Source organism: Amblyraja radiata, chromosome 7 (assembly GCF_010909765.2).
Source record: "Amblyraja radiata isolate CabotCenter1 chromosome 7, sAmbRad1.1.pri, whole genome shotgun sequence".
NCBI classification, from domain to species: Eukaryota; Metazoa; Chordata; class Chondrichthyes; order Rajiformes; family Rajidae; genus Amblyraja; species Amblyraja radiata.
Window position 1 is genome coordinate 8,882,605 of NC_045962.1, and position 12,971 is coordinate 8,895,575.

The following is a 12,971-nucleotide window of genomic DNA, read 5'->3' on the forward strand; positions in this document are numbered from 1 at the left end:
AACAAATAATTGTAATTTAGCGTTGACATTTTACCATGATTTATCTGATGATACTTGATTAGAAATGGTCCTGATAGAATAGAATTTTATTCTACCATATTCCAATGACTCTATGATTCTATTCCAATTCCCTTTCATTGTACAATATCAGTCTCAAGGATAGACACAAAATGCTGGAGTAACTCAGCGGGACAGGCAGCATCTTTGGAGAGAAGGAACAGGTGATGTTTTGGGTCTTGACTGAAGTCGAGACTGACCCTTCTCCAGTCTGAAGAAGGGTTTCGACTTCTCTCCAGAGATGCTGCCTGTCCCTCTGAGTTACTCCTGCATTTTGTGTCCATGTTCGATTTAAACCAGCATCTGCAGTTCTTTCCTACACATCAGTCTCAAGGAAGTTGTTAATAGACAGCTTTTGCTGGCTTAACTTTGTCCCGCTCCAACAGAAAATCAGTGAATGCTGTTGGCATATAGGAGAGAGGAATCCAGAGCAGTTTAGCGTCTATTCCCACGGCATACCGCGAGCGAGGGTGAACGGAGGTCAGAGCGTGGTGGATCCGCCACACGACCTTCATCAGGTTCGGCTCGGCCAGCTTCTCAATATACTTCTTGATGAGTGAACAAGCTGCAACACAATCCCAACAGCAGGTTTAAAACAAATCATCTCCACACCAGAGAGCATTAGGTTTAGATTTATTAATCATGCTCATGTTGTCAATCTGAAGATTAAAGAGATAGACACAGAGTGCTGGAGTAACTCAGCGGGTCAGGTGACGTTTCACAGAGTGCTGGAGTAACTCAGCGGGTCAGGCAGCATCTCTGGGGAACATGGATAGGTGACGTTTCACAGAGTGCTGGAGTAACTCAGCGGATCAGGCAGCATCGCTGGAGAACATGGATAGGTGATGTTCCACAGAGTGCTGGAGTAACTCTGTGAATCAGGCAGCATCTCTATGCATGTTCACCAAAGATACTGCCGGCCCCGCTGAGTTACTCCAGCACTTGGTGTCTATCTTTGGTATAACCCAGCATCTGCAGTTCCTTGTTTCTAGAAGATCGGGGAGATTAGGGCTGTTGATAAATACTCTATTAAGCTTCTACAGGCAGAGTTTCAAGTAAAAAAACTTCCATTATCATTTGGGAAAAGTTAAGACCAAGATGGGCATACATCCGCACAATGTCTCTACTTCCTAAGAAGATTCAGCATGGCAATAAATACTCTCTTGAACGTCTACAGGTGTACAGTAGAGACTGGTTGCATCATGTAGGTATGTTGCAAAACTTACCTTCAGCGGTGCTGCAGTTCTGCCGCTGCCCGTGTGCGCAACTTTGGTGCCTTTGAGAGGGGGGTTTAAAACGCAATTTTCTCTAGGCTGTTGAAATCGAGGTTGTTCAGCCTACTTAGTTGCTGACGAAAAATCGCTGCGAAATTTGTTCGCTGCAGGTATTTTGAAACTAAATTGGATTATTTAATTGTTATAGTAAATTAAAAATCATCCTTTAAAGCCGCGAACCCCGACAATGGATCTCATGTAGGGGACAAGGCAAGGTAGGTTGTTTATTATTACATTAAAAAGGGCTTCTTAAGATCCCTTTATACAAAATGTTATGTTGCGAGTAGCTGACTTGGGGGCCCATTCAAATTCCGCAATATCTTTCATGCTGACATGGGTTACAAATTCACCGCAATGGCAGCGTTCTAAACCAGCGCGTTCCACAGAATCCCACTGGCAAGCTGATTTAAATGGCCATTAATTTACAGCAATTGAACACTAAATCCCTTCCATTTGGCCTATAAATTAATGTCAATGAGATTTAAAAATCATGTTTTATTGTGAATTCTTGTGCGAATGTTCTTTGGACACTTAGGCTATTTAAAAATGTTAATCTTTCCTTAAGAAATGGATAGATGTTTAGATCTAGTAATTGAATTTTGGAATTAGCTACAATTGGGTAACTAACTAATTATATGCTTTAATTTCAGGTCATCCAAATAAGATTGTTTAATATTTGTTTCAGAATGCTTCAATCTATAATAACTGAAAATTTCTTTCAGTTCTCTTAATTTTTAAGAAAGTTATGGGCTTTAGGGTCAAGGTCAAAAACCTTGGCATGATATTTGACTCAGCACTGAAATTTGACAAACAAGTCAATGCCGTGGTAAAAGCTAGCTTCTTTCAGCTTTGGACGATAGCTAAAATTAAAAAATTCATCCAGTTTGATGACCTGGAAAGGATCATCTACACATTCATCTCCTCCCGCCTAGATTACTGCAACTCTCTTTACACTGGCATCAGCCAATCTTCCCTGTCCCGCCTGCAACTGGTCCAAAACGCCGCAGCGAGACTCCTGACGGGCACCCGAAAAAGGGACCACATCACCCCGATCCTGGCCTCTCTCCACTGGCTCCCTGTGCGGTTCCGTATAAACTTCAAGATTCTCCTCCATGTCTACAAAGCCCTCAATGGGCTTGCCCCCACCTACATAAAATGTCTTCTCACCCACCACTCCACCTCCAGGCCCCTCAGATCGGCCGACTTGGGGTTGCTGAATATCCCACGGTCTAGGCATAAGCTCAGGGGCGACCGCGCCTTTGCGGTTGCAGCTCCTAAACTGTGGAACACCATCCCCCTTCCCATCAGAACTTCCCCCTCCATCAACTCTTTTAAGTCAAGACTAAAGACATATCTATACTCCCAAGCCTTTCCTGACGTCCTCTGAGTGAGGGCTACATGTATATATGTATGTAGTTTTTGTTGTTTTGTTGTGCTATTCTTATAACAAATGTAAAGCACTTTGGCCAACGAGAGTTGTTTTTTAAATGTGCTATATAAATAAATGTGACTTGACTTGACTTTAGACTGTCCTCGATCACAGCTTTTGTGTTAAGTCAATGGAAAATCAATAGGGAACAAGATGCTAATTTCCGAATATGAAAATTGCCATAACTGTTTTAATACTGAAGATATGAAAGTGAATTAGGTGTCAAATTAAACTTCTTTTTATGCTTTATCTGATGGGATAAATTGCAGACTTGCTTTTTAAAATCTCAAAATTTTGTAACATTGCTACATCATGGCCTGGTTCGGCAACTCGAACGTCTAGGAATGATGGAGATTACAGAGAGAGGTGGGCACTGCCCGGTCCATGGGTACTAACCTCCCTACCATCGAAGGGATCTACAGGAGGCGCTGCGTCAAAAAGGCAGCCAGCATCATCACAGGCCCACACCATCCTGGCCACGCTCTCATCTCCCTACGACCATTGGGAAGAAGGTACAGGAGCCTAAAAACCATAATCTCCAGGTTCAAGACTGCTTCTTCCCAACAACCATCAGGTTCATGAACTATGCATTCATTAAGACACAGTTAGACAGGTACCTGGATAGGACAGGTTTGGAGGGATGTGGACCAAATGCTGGCAGGTGGGACGAGTGTAACTGGGGCATGTTGGCCGGTGTGGGCAAGTTGGGCTGAAGGGCCTGTTTCCATTCTGTATCAATTGATGACTCTATGACAGGTTTCGAGGGGCCCAATGCAGGCCGGTGGAACAAGTGTAGATGGGACAGGAAGAATTTCTTTAGTCGGAGGGTGGTGAATCTGGAATTCTTTGTCGCAGATGGCTGCGGAGGTCGTCAGTGGATATTTCTAAGGCAGAGATAGATAGATTCTTGATTAGTACGAGCGTCAGAGGTTATGGGGAGAAGGCGGGAGAATGGGGTTAGGAGAGAAAGATAGATCAGCCATTATTGAATGGCCTGGGTGTGATGGGCCGAATGGCCAAATTCTGCTATCACTTATGATGTTGGCCGGTGTGGGCAAGTTGGGCCAAAGGGTCTGTTTCCATGCTGTATGACTCTTGGCCTCTATTACTCCAACTTAACTACGATCTATAGGTCTCTGACGCTGTGAGGCAGTGGCACTATCCATATGGATCATTGTCAAATCCAATTAGATTGAATTGACATGAAAGGACATGAGGTATGTATAGAAACTGCTTACTTTTGTCCAGGTAGTCATCCCCGTAATCCTCCTGCACATCTCGTGGTAACCGGTCCCACAGCTTGATGAATTTCTCCTTTATTATGTCAGGGTTGGTTATATGCGTTTTGAAATAGCCTGGCTCGATGCAAGCCACCTTCACTCCGAAGCATTGTAGATCCCTCCTGAAACATCAGAGCACAGAGTATAGCATTGTTACGGACTTTCAAGCATCTTGCAGGTGTGTGCTTTCGTTCATCCGATTGATTTTGGGCAAAAGAGGGATCAGTGTTTGCGATGCCCCAGTCGGCAGCGTCTGATGTGACCCAATAACCTGCTGTCCAGAATCACAATAAGGGGTCAGTGTGGGAGGGGTCAGTGTGGGAGGGGGCAGAGTGGGGAGGGGGCAGAGTGGGGAGGGGGCAGAGTGGGGAGGAGGCAGAGTGCGGAGGGGGCAGAGTGGGGAGGGGGCAGAGTGGGGAGTGGGGAGGGGGCAGAGTGAGGAGGAGCAGAATGGGAAGGGGCAGAGTGGGGAGGGGGCAGTGGGGAGGGGGCAGAGTGGGGAGGGGGCAGTGTGGGGAGTGGGGAGGAGGCAGAGTGGGGAGGGGGCAGAGTGGGGAGGGGGCAGAGTGGGGAGGAGGCAGAGTGGGGAGGAGGCAGAGTGGGAAGGTGGCAGAGTGGGGAGGGGGCAGAGTGGGGGGGAGGCAGAGTGGGGAGTGGGGAGGGGGCAGAGTGGGGAGGGGGCAGAGTGGGGAGGGGGCAGAGTGGGGAGGGGGTAGAGTGGGGAGTGGGCAGAGTGGGGAGTGGGGAGGGGGCAGAGTGGGGAGTGGGGAAGGGGCAGAGTGGGGAGGGGGCAGAGTGGGGAGTGGGGAGGGGGCAGAGTGGGGAGGGGGCAGTGTGGGGAGGGGCAGAGTGGGGAGTGGGGAGGGGGCAGAGTGGGGAGTGGGGAGGGGGCAGTGTGGGGAGTGGGGAGGGGGCAGAGTGGGGAGGGAGCAGAGTGGGGAGGAGGCATTTGGAGAGTGGGGAGGGGGCAGAGTGGGGAGGAGGCAGAGTGGGCAGAGTGTGGAGGAGGCAGAGTGGGGAGGAGGCAGAGTGGGGAGGGGGCAGAGTGGGGAGGGGGCAGAGTGGGGAGGGGGCAGAGTGGGGAGGAGGCAGAGTGGGGAGGGGGCAGAGTGGGGAGTGGGGAGGGGGCAGTGTGGGGAGTGGGGAGGGGACAGAGTGGGGAGGGGGCAGAGTGGGGAGGAGGCATTTGGAGAGTGGGGAGGGGGCAGAGTGGGGAGGGGGCAGAGTGGGCAGAGTGTGGAGGAGGCAGAGTGGGGAGGAGGCAGAGTGGGGAGCAGGCAGAGTGGGGAGGGGGCAGAGTGGGGAGGGGGCAGAGTGGGGAGGAGGCAGAGTGGGGAGGGGGCAGAGTGGGGAGGGGGCGGAGTGGGGAGGGGGCAGAGTGGGGAAGGGGCAGAGTGGGGAGGGGGCAGAGGGGGGGGGGGGGCAGAGGGGGGAGGGGGTAGAGTGGGGAGTGGGCAGAGTGGGGAGTGGGGAGGGGGCAGAGTGGGGAGTGGGGAAGGGCAGGGTGGGGAGTGGGGAGGGGCAGAGTGGGGAGTGGGGAGGGGGCAGGAGTGGGGAGGGGGATGAGGGCAGTGTGGGGAGGGGGCAGAGTGGGGAGTGGGGAGGGGGCAGAGTGAGTGGGGAGTGGGGGAGGGGGGCCAGAGTGGGGAGTGGGGAGGAGGCCAGAGTGGGGAGGGGGCAGAGTGGGGGAGGAGGCAGAGTGGGGAGGGGCAGAGTGGGGGCAGGAGGCAGAGTGGGGAGGGGCAGAGTGGGGAGGAGGCAGAGTGGGAGGGGGCAGAGTGGGGAGGGGCAGAGTGGAGGAGCAGAGTGGGGAGGTGGCAGAGTGGGGAGGGGCAGAGTGGGGGGGAGGCAGAGTGGGGAGTGGGGAGGGGGCAGAGTGGGGAGGGGGCAGAGTGGAGAGGGGGCAGAGTGGAGAGGGGGCAGAGTGGGGAGGGGGGGTTAGAGTGGGGAGTGGGGAAGGGGCAGAGTGGGGAGTGGGGAGGGGGCAGAGTGGGGAGTGGGGGAAGGGGCAGAGTGGGAGTGGGGAGGGGGACAGAGTGGGGAGTGGGGAGGGGGCAGTGTGGGGAGGGGGAAGAGTGGGAGTGGGGAGGGGGCCAGAGTGGGGAGTGGGGAGGGGGCAGAGTGGGGAGTGGGGAGGGGGCAGAGTGGGGAGTGGGGAGGGGGCAGAGTGGGGAGTGGGGAGGGGGCAGAGTGGGGAGGGGGCAGAGTGGGGAGTGGGGAGGGGGCAGAGTGGGGAGGGGGCAGAGTGGGGAGGAGGCAGAGTGGGGAGGGGGCAGAGTGGGGAGGGGGCAGAGTGGGGAGTGGGGAGGGGGCAGAGTGGGGAGGGGGCAGAGTGGGGAGGCGCGGAGTGGGGAGGGTCTGTGTGCAGTTTATACGTTCTCCCCATGACCAGCGTGGGTTTAGGATAGTGCTAGTCTGCGGGGATTGCTGATCAGCACGGACTCGGTGAGCCGAAGGGCCTGTTTCTACGCTGCATCTCTAAACTAAAATAAACTGAACAGCAAGTTAAAAAAGGAAATCAGGGGGGCAAAAAGGGGACAGGAGATGGCTCTGGCAGATAATATTTGGGATAGTCAGCTGGGACTAGTGTAGATGATCGCGGGAGCAATTTGTGCTGGGCCTGTTTTCGCACTCTATGACTATGGATCTACAGATGCTGCCTGAACTACTGAGTCCTTCCAGAACAGTGTTTGATGCCAGATTTGTTGCTAGGACTTGAGGGTATGAGAAATGGAGTGAGATTGAGCAGGCTCGGACTCTATTCCTTGAAGCACAAGAGGCTGAGGTGTGATCTTCTAGAGGTGTATAACATCATGAGAGGAATAGATTGGGTAGAGGCACAGATTTAATTGGAATCTGAGGGGTAACTTTTTCATGCAAAGGGTGGCGGGTGTATGGAACGAGCTGCCGGAGGAGGTAGTTGAGGCTGGGACTATCGCAACGTTTAAGAAACAGTTAGACAGGTATGTGGATAGGTTAGGTTTAGAGGGGTATGTACCAAATGCAGGCAAGTGGGACTAATACAGAGATGGGACTTGGTGGCCGGTGTGGACAAGCTGGGCTGAAGTGCCGTTTCCATGTTGTATGACTCTATTACCAGAGTTTCACTGTACTGTACTGTACTGTTCTCATTGCTGTACTGACCTGAGACTATCATTGAAAGCTTCGACGCCAAACTTGGAGATGCAGTATGATCCTCCGACGTTGCTCACCCTGCCACATATGCTGGCCATGTTCACAATCCTGCCTCTCGCCCTCTTTATCAGCGGGATCATGCTGAGCGTGACCTCGATCAGTCCTATCAGGTTAACGTCCAGCTGCACCTTGTAGTCATCAATGGTCAGCCAGTCACTCGGACCACTGGGTTGAGAGATCCCGGCATTGTTCACCAGGCCCCACAGCCCTGCGATCGTTCAACAAAACAACAGAGCAGCTTTAATGTAGAAACAAAGAACCGCACACGCTGGTTAACACAAAGTGCTGGAATAACCCAGTGGGTCAGGCAGCATCTCTGGAGGAAAAGGATAATAATAATAATAATAATATATTTTATTGTCATTGCACATAAGTGCACCGAGATTTGAGTATGCAGCTTCCATCCGACATCATAACTTAAGTAACTACTAAAATTTAGGTTTAGATACCCCGAGAACATGGTTTGGACAAAGAACATTACAACAGTAAAATAGTCAAAACAGACTAAAGTGCAGATGTGTCTGTGCAACATGACCATCCGAGGGAGACAGTCCGTGAGGGTGGGGGGCACTCAGCAGGGCCGGTTCAGAGCAGCTATAGCTCTGGGAAAGAAGCTGTTCCTGAATCTGGAGGTTCGGGCGTAGAAGGCCTTGTAATGTCTGCCGGAGGGAAGTAGTTTGAACAGTCCATTACAAGGGTGTGAGGAGACTTTATGGATGCTGGCGGCCTTCCTGAGGCACCGTGTGCGGTAGATGTCCTCCAAGGCTGGTAGCAGTGTCCCAATGATCTTCTGCGCTCTATGGACGACGCGCTGAAGAGCTCTCCTCTCCGCCTCCGTGCAGCTGAGATACCATGCAGAGATGCCATACAATAGTATGCTCTCTGTGGTGCAGCGGTAGAAGGTTGTCAGCAGCTGTTGGGGCAGACCAGTCCTTTTCAATGTTCTCAGAAAGAACAGTCATTGCTGTGCCTTTTTGACCAGAGCAGCGGTGTTGGTGGACCATGTGAGGTCCTCTGAAATGTGAGTGCCCAGAAACTTAAAGCCGGACACTCTCTCCACACCGTCCCCGTAGATGGAGGTTGGCGTGTATTCTCCATTATGTGACCTCCTGAAGTCGATAATCAGCTCCTTGGTCTTGGAGGTGTTTATGGACAAGTTGTTACGTGAGCACCAGTCCGCCAGGTTCTGCAACTCCGCTCTGTGGTTTGTTTCATCACCGTTGGTGATCAGCCCGATCACCGTTGTGTCGTCTGCAAACTTGACGATGGTGTTGGTGTCGAATGCAGGAACACAGTCGTGTGTGAAGAGGGAGTAGAGCATGGGGTTCAGTACACAGCCCTGTGGTGTGCCGGTGCTCAGGGTGATAGTGGAGGATAGGTGCAGGCCGGGCCGAGTGTCACTGCCCGCGGTCGCTCCGTCAGAAAATTCAGGATCCAATCGCATATCGGCGAGCTGAGGCCTAGCTGGTGGAGTTTGGTGGTGAGCTTGGTGGGGATGACCGTATTAAAGGCAGAGCTGTTGTCTATGAAGAGCATTCTCACGTACGTGCCCTGTCTTTCCAGGTGAGTCAGGACAGTGTGAAGGGCCAGAGAGATGGCATCCTCTGTGGATCTATTTGCCCTGTATGCAAATTGATGAGAGTCCAGTGAGGCAGGGATGATGGATATGTTGTGGGAGAGGACCAGCCTTTCCAAGCACTTCATTGGTATTGGAGTTAGGGCAACCGGGCGGTAGTCATTCAGGTTGGTGACTTTAGACTTTTTCGGCACCGGCACAATGGTAGCTGACTTCAGGCACTTGGGGACCATTACCAGAGATAGAGACAGGTTAAAGATTCTCGTGAATACCTCCGCCAGCTGTACAGCACAATCCTTTAGTACCCTTCCCTGGACTCCATCCGGGCCTGCAGCCTTGTGTGGATTGATTCTACGCAGGGCGCACTGTACCTCCTGAGTGCTCAGTGTTAAGACCTGTCCCTCCGCCATGGCCGGGGTTATTCCACTCCTGCCAGTTTCGAAGCGGGCAAAGAAGGTGTTAAGCTCGTTGGCCAGTGTGATATCACCGTGGGGGCAGGCGGGGCTGCTCTTGTAGTCAGTGATGTCCCTGACACCCTGCCACATGCTTCTGGTGTCCGCGGTATTGAAGTGGTCTTCAATCCTTTGCCTGTGGATGCCTTTGGCCTTCTTTATACCTTTGTTCAGGTTTGACCTGACAGCACTGTAGGCAGAAGTGTCCCCGGATTTAAAGGCATTGTTGCGTGCCCTTAGCAGGTTCTGAACCTCCTTGTTCATCCAGGGTTTCCGGTTTGGGAACATCTTTATTTGCTTGTCCACTGTGACAGTCTCCACACAGCAGTTGATGTAGGAGAGCACAGTGGATGTGTACTCCTCCAAGTCTACCTCTGTACCACTGGTTGCCTGTTGTGCAAACAGGTCCCAGTCGGTGCGATCAAAGCAGTCCTGGAGTTGTAGGGTGGCATCCTCGGGCCATATGTTGACAGTCTTTATTGCAGGTTTGGTCTTGCGGATGAGGGGTTTGTATGCAGGCAGTAGAAACAGTGAGAGGTGATCGGTTTGTCCCAGGGATGGGCAGGAGAGAGCTCTGTATGCATCCTTGATGTTGGTGGACACTTTATCCAGCATGTTTGAGCCCTTGGTAGGGCACTGCACATGCTGGTGGAATTTGTGGGATGAGTGATGATTCGGGTCGGGACCCTTCTTCAGAATGTATAGAGGCAACAATTATACGTAATAACACATCAGAATTGTACGTAGCACCAGCATAAAATGCAGGTGGCTATGCAGGAGGAGCATTCCTATTATACGGCAGCCTGCATTTTATGCGTGGGTTACATGCTTGAAGATCTGCACGCAAGTCAAAAACGTATATGTGACCACTATCACTAGTCAATACCTGCACAGTATTCCAAAAATACCAGCGTGCAAATCAAGTTTTGCTATTAAACTTACAAGTGAGTTGTTTCAAAAACACTTACAGTTAATCAAACACATGTAAAACGTGAGGTGCCTGTGTTTTAGAAACAAAGAACCACAGACGCTGGTTAATGCACAAAAGGACACAAAGTGCTGGAGTAAAGCCCCTGTCCCACTTAGGAGACCTAAACAGCAACCTCTGGTGACCTTGCCCCCCCCACCCAAGGTTTCCATGAGGCCACCGGAGGTTTTGGTCACTCTCCCTAATGGTCGAAAGTGGTTTCCACGTGTCGAGGCTTCATCTAGGTTGCTGCTATTTTTTCACCATGGCTTCACCAATAGGTTGCCGTTTTTAAATCGATGATTTTTTAGTCGCAGGTCTAGTCGAAGCCGGTTTTTTTCAGTCGAGGAAGATTTTCAACATATGCCTGGGAGGTGGTAGGAGGTTGCAGGTCACCTCGACCTTGATTTTTTTTTGGGTGGTGGGCAAGGTCACCAGAGGTTGCTGTTTAAGTCTCCTAAGTGGGACAGGGGCTTAACTCAGCAGGTCAGACAGCATCTTTGGAGAACATGGATAGGCTACGCTTTGGTTGGAGACCCCTTCTCAGACTCTAAATGTCACTTATTCATGTTCTCCAGAGATGCTGCCTGACCTGCTGAGTTACTCCAACACTCTGTGTTATTTAATGCCTGCATCATATTGTGCCTTCCTAATACATGTTTCGTAATTCCACTACTAAAATGGAGACAGAGTTCTGTCTGGGGTAGCAGGCTTTAGTTATAGGAAGAGGTTTGACAGGCTGGGATCATTTACTTTAGAATGTAGAAGGCTGAGGGGTGACAAGAGATGTACAAGATCATGAGGGGCATGGTTAAAGTGAACGCTCACAGTCTTTTTCCCAGGATAGATGATCCTATAACTGGAGGGCACAGGCATAAGATGAGAGGAGAGGCACCTCAGCGGGCAACTGTTTCACTCGCACGGTAGTCTGTATCTGGAACGGGCTGCCAGAGGAAGCTATACAAGTGGATACAATTACAACTTTACAAAGACATTTGGACAGATATGTGGATAGGAAGGGTTTAGAGGGCCATGGGCCAATTGTACTGTTTCCATGCTGTACATCTCTATGACATACCAGGTATATGGATAGGAGAGGTTTATGCGTGGCGCAGCGCTAGAGTTGCTGTCTTACATGGCCCCAGACCAGGGTTCGATCCTGATTATACAGTATGTGCTGTCTGTCCGGAGTTTGTATGTTCTCCACGTGACCGCCTGGGTTTTCTCCAGGTGCTCTGGTTTCCACCCACACGCCAAAGGCATGCAGGTTTGTAGGTTAATTGGCTTTAGATTGTCCGTAATGGATAGTGCTAGTGTATGGGCGGCTCGCTGGTCAGCATTGACTCGGTGGGCAGAAGGGCCTGTTTTCACGCTGTATCTCTACATCTAAGTTTTGAGGCCAAATGCGGGTAAAAGGGTCAAGTGTCGATGGGGCATTTTGGTCGGCATGGACAAGTTGGGCCGAAAGGCCTGTTTCTATGTTCTCTATGGCAAAGATGAAATGTACACTCTATGTTCTCTATGGCAAAGATTAAAATGTTTGAGATGACCTTTGTCTTTAACCTGGGACTTGACAAATTCTGCGGCCTTCCCAATGCTTTCGGAGTTGGTGACATCAAGCTGGAAGGTTTTGAGTCTTGAAGAAGTCTTGTCCTTCAGTTCTTGGGCCCCCTGCTCGGTGAAACAAGCAGCCAGGACGTGGAAACCCTGCTTGTCCAGGTGTTGGGCCAGAAGATGTCCAAAGCCAGAGTCACAGCCCGTAATGTACACGTGCTTGTCCGATACCGCCGTTATCTGCTTAATGTCTCTGTACCACCAGTACAGGAAGCAGAACAACAGCATCACGCCCAGGTAGACAAGCATTTCCCAGCTGTGGAAGCACAGAGAGAGCTTGAGAATTATTGTACAAAGCAAGCAACTGCAGACGCTGGTTTACAAAAAAAGAAGACAAAAAGTGCTGGAGTAATTCAGCGGGTCAGACAGCATCAGAAGCAAGGTTCCCTCCTCGAAACGTCTGCTATCCATGTTCCCCTGATATGTTCCCTGACCCGCTGAGTTACTCCAGCAATTTAATAAGTTCATAAGTCAAAGGATCAGAATTAGGGCATTCGGCCCATTGAGTCTACTCTGCCATTCTACTCCACTATTAGTTCCTCTCAACCTCATTCTCCTGCCTTCTCCCCATAACCTTTGACACCCTTACTAATCAAGAATTGGTCAATCTCCAAGAAAAGTCTTTTTGTGTCTTTCACGTTAACATTATGTTGTGTTTGGGAAAATATTTCCATTTGATGAAGTCAATATGAAATAGTTTCCTCAGGCTCCACACCAGAGATGTTTGTGGCACAGTGGCGCAGCGGTAGAGTTGCTGCCTCACAGCGCCAGTGACCCAAGTTTGATCTTGACTATGGGTGCTGTCTGTACGGAGATTTAATGTTCTCCCCGCGACCATGCGGGTTGTGCCCACAGCCAGCGCGGAGAAGTAGCTCAACTCCCGCCGGGCCAACCGACAGCCCCGGACTGACGACAACAAAGGAACAATAAATGCAAATTTTTTTGTAGTTTGAAAGCAGTATTTATTTATCTTGAAGAATCAAAGCTGGTAAAATCGGAAGAAATGAATGTGTATGTACACAGCTCCACTGCTTTACAGCAATGTTTATGCATAGTGACCTATGACCTGGGCATGGGCAGTCGGAATACCGAACTCGCTTATTCACCTCTACCCCATTGTGAACATT

The 12,971-nt window shown here is 50.8% G+C and overlaps 1 protein-coding gene across 1 annotated transcript in view; it reads right to left on the reverse strand.

Annotated features, from left to right (window-relative positions):
- Nucleotides 1-291: 291 nt before the first annotated feature.
- Nucleotides 292-12,971, reverse strand: part of LOC116975010 (short-chain dehydrogenase/reductase family 9C member 7-like) — a 65,546-nt gene continuing 52,866 nt past the window's right edge. Inside the window, exons 2-5 of the mRNA XM_033023667.1 lie at nucleotides 11,781-12,100; nucleotides 7,185-7,443; nucleotides 3,999-4,162; nucleotides 292-622 (exon numbers count right to left, since the gene is read on the reverse strand). Coding sequence (XP_032879558.1) covers nucleotides 399-622; nucleotides 3,999-4,162; nucleotides 7,185-7,443; nucleotides 11,781-12,093 — 960 coding nt within the window. The 5' untranslated portion in view covers nucleotides 12,094-12,100 and the 3' untranslated portion in view covers nucleotides 292-398. The remainder of the gene's footprint in view (nucleotides 623-3,998; nucleotides 4,163-7,184; nucleotides 7,444-11,780; nucleotides 12,101-12,971) is intronic.